Source organism: Carlito syrichta, unplaced genomic scaffold (assembly GCF_000164805.1).
Source record: "Carlito syrichta isolate Samal-C Ts95f unplaced genomic scaffold, Tarsius_syrichta-2.0.1 Scaffold111596, whole genome shotgun sequence".
NCBI classification, from domain to species: Eukaryota; Metazoa; Chordata; class Mammalia; order Primates; family Tarsiidae; genus Carlito; species Carlito syrichta.
Genome location: NW_007055692.1, coordinates 26,611 through 29,138, shown reverse-complemented (window position 1 = coordinate 29,138; position 2,528 = coordinate 26,611). Strand labels below are relative to the sequence as shown.

Sequence of the window (2,528 nt, the reverse complement as noted above, 5' to 3'; positions counted from 1 at the left end):
CAGCCCTGAGCCCAGGGCCCTCTGGTCTGCTCTGTCCCGCCCCCCTCCCCTCCCCCCTCCCATGGGAGGACTACCTGCTCCTTCCCTCTCTCCCCTGAGGAGTGGGTGAGATAGCCACAGGGAGGAGGAGGAGGGCAGCTCGCCCAAGTGCAGACCAACAGAGCACTCCTCACCAGGAGGGTGGGAGGGGGCTCAAGCCAAAGTCCCTGAATTAGAGAAAAGAGGGGAAGGGGTCCTAGGGCAGAGGGACGGCTGGCCCAAAGAGCTTTAAAGAAGAAAGGAGGAGCACCAACCCCCTCCTCCCCTGGGGCCCCAACTAAGTGCCACTTATCCGAAACCCCCCCCATTCTGGTGCCTGCCCACCCAGAGTCTGGGTCAGTGCCTTGAGTGGGGAGGGGAAGGAGGAGGGGAGGGACTGCGGAGAGCCCAGAAGACAGACGGGAAACAGGGAAACAAGAGGCCTAGAGGGGGGAGGCTCTGGGAGACACGCACAGCCCCCCACCCCCAGCGCAGCGGTGTCTGGAGTCTAGCTAATACTGCAGGATATGAGGAGGTCAGGAGCTGGAGCCATCGTTTTTCCTGGGTGGGTGCCAAGGTGCGGGCAGAGGAGGGGCAGGGAGAGGCCCCTGGGGTTGGGCACTTAAAGGGGAGCTGTGTGGGCAGCAGGGCAGGCTGGTGAGGGGCCAGCTGGCATCCAGCGTGAGAGGTAGATGGAACTCAGCGGGCACGAGCGGCAGAGAGCGGAGGGCGTACTGGGGTGGGGGTGCCAAAGGGGCACAGGGGGCGGGGCAAGGCAAGGGGGGTGGCCAGGACCTTGTTGTGTTAACTCACAGCTCTGATCGGCAGCCCTGCCCTTGGGGATCTGGTGTGGGGGTGTCACTCTCTGATGTGTGGGGAGGAGGGGCAGCTCTCAAAGTGCATGGGGCGGAAGGGGGGGCTCCCTCCCCTCTGGCCAGCCTCAGTTAATAACTTAATATCATCTATCTCTATCGCTCGCTCTCTCTTTTTTGTCTTTTTCTCTCTGTCTAGTTTTTCTTCATTTATCTTCTCCCCTTGCTTGGTTTCCAAAGTGCAGTTAGAATGACTATAATTTTTAACCTCCCGGGGAGGAGCCAAGCCAAGCCGTTCTTTGCACCCAGGTGTCTGGGGAAGTAGAGAAGCCCTTAGCCTGGAGGGGAAACCTAGGCCAAGGAACGGGGCGGAGGGCAGGGGCACTCTCTCTCGTGTATGTAGGGGGTGAGTTGAGGGTATCTTCCCCCACCCCACACTCCTTCCCCTACGGTCAAGATGGCTTGCCCCCTCTCAGTTCTCCCTCCCTTCCCCTACCTTCTGAGAGGACAGGGTCCTGGGAACTGCAGGACACGGTTCCCCTAGCCTCCCACACTGTCCTTTTCATAGCAAGTTCATTTGTCTGCCCTGTCCCAGGGCTGGAGGTTCTGAGGAGGGACCTGGGCTGTGCGGGTGTGTGTGTGGGAGCTGAATCTCTCCAAGGATGAGAAGAAGGAGAGAAGAGGTGTGGGGGTTTCCCTCAGCCCCCAGCTCGGCCCCTTCTCTCCAGGCTCCTCCCCACCAGCTCCGCACACCCTCTGGCCGCCTGAGGCTTTAGACTTCCTGATCCTCAAAGACCTCCAGGAAGAGTGGGGGGAAGAGTTCGGTGGGGCACTCGACTTTCATGTGGAGGAAGCGGCTGGCGTGGCAGGCCCCGATCATGCGGAGGTCAGTCACCTTCATCAGCAGCTTGGGCCAGAAGTGCGGAATGTTGTGTTTGCGGTGGTTGACGTAGTGCTCGAACGCCAGCAGGTATGCCTCCTGACTCTTCTCGATCTTGTCCACACACAGCAGGCCCGAGCGGTCTGTGGGGAAGGAAGGGCATGAGGGGTGAGTGGCTGAGGCCATGGAGAAGGGAGGGAGGCTTGGGGCAGGTGGCAAGAAAAGGACCTGGGGATAGACAGAGGCAGAGAGGCCAGGGAAGGGTAAGGGGAGAGGATCACACTGAGGGACAAGGGCAGCCTCAGGGCAGAGTGAGGTGGCTGAAGCTGGAGTGGGTATGGGGGTGCCTGGGGGCAAAGATGGACGTGTAGAAGACAGAGGCCGAGGCCTGTAATCCCAGCATTTTGGGAGGCCGAGGTGATTGGATTGCCTGAGCCTGCAGGTTCGAGACCCACCCAGGCAACTTGGTCAGACCTCGTCTCTACAATAAATCAAAAATTAGCCTGGCGTGGTAGTGTGCGCCTGTATTCCAGCTACTCGGAAGGCTGAGGCGAAAGGATCGCCGGAGCCCGGCAGGTCGAGGCGGGAGCGGCCACTGCACTCCAGCCTGGGCAGAAGAGGCACCAACTCAAAAAAAAGAAGAAGAAGACAGAGGACAAGAGGTGGGCCTGGGCAGAGGGTGGAGACTCAGAGGTCAGGAGGACTGGGGACAGAAAGGTGGAAGGGAGCAGGGGAGTAGGGAGAAGACTGGGGAATGAGATGGGACTGAGAGAAGAGGATGGACAGGGGATAGAGAGGAACAGAGTGGGGTGGGAGGG

At 60.1% G+C, this 2,528-nt stretch overlaps 1 protein-coding gene across 2 annotated transcripts in view; it reads right to left on the bottom strand.

The window, feature by feature from the left end:
- Positions 1-1,012: 1,012 nt before the first annotated feature.
- THRA (thyroid hormone receptor, alpha) overlaps positions 1,013-2,528 on the bottom strand; it is a 24,731-nt gene continuing 23,215 nt past the window's right edge. For both annotated transcript variants that reach the window (XM_008070404.2, XM_021718434.1), the window contains exon 9: positions 1,013-1,853. In XM_008070404.2, coding sequence (XP_008068595.1) covers positions 1,603-1,853 — 251 coding nt within the window. In that variant the 3' untranslated portion in view covers positions 1,013-1,602. The remainder of the gene's footprint in view (positions 1,854-2,528) is intronic.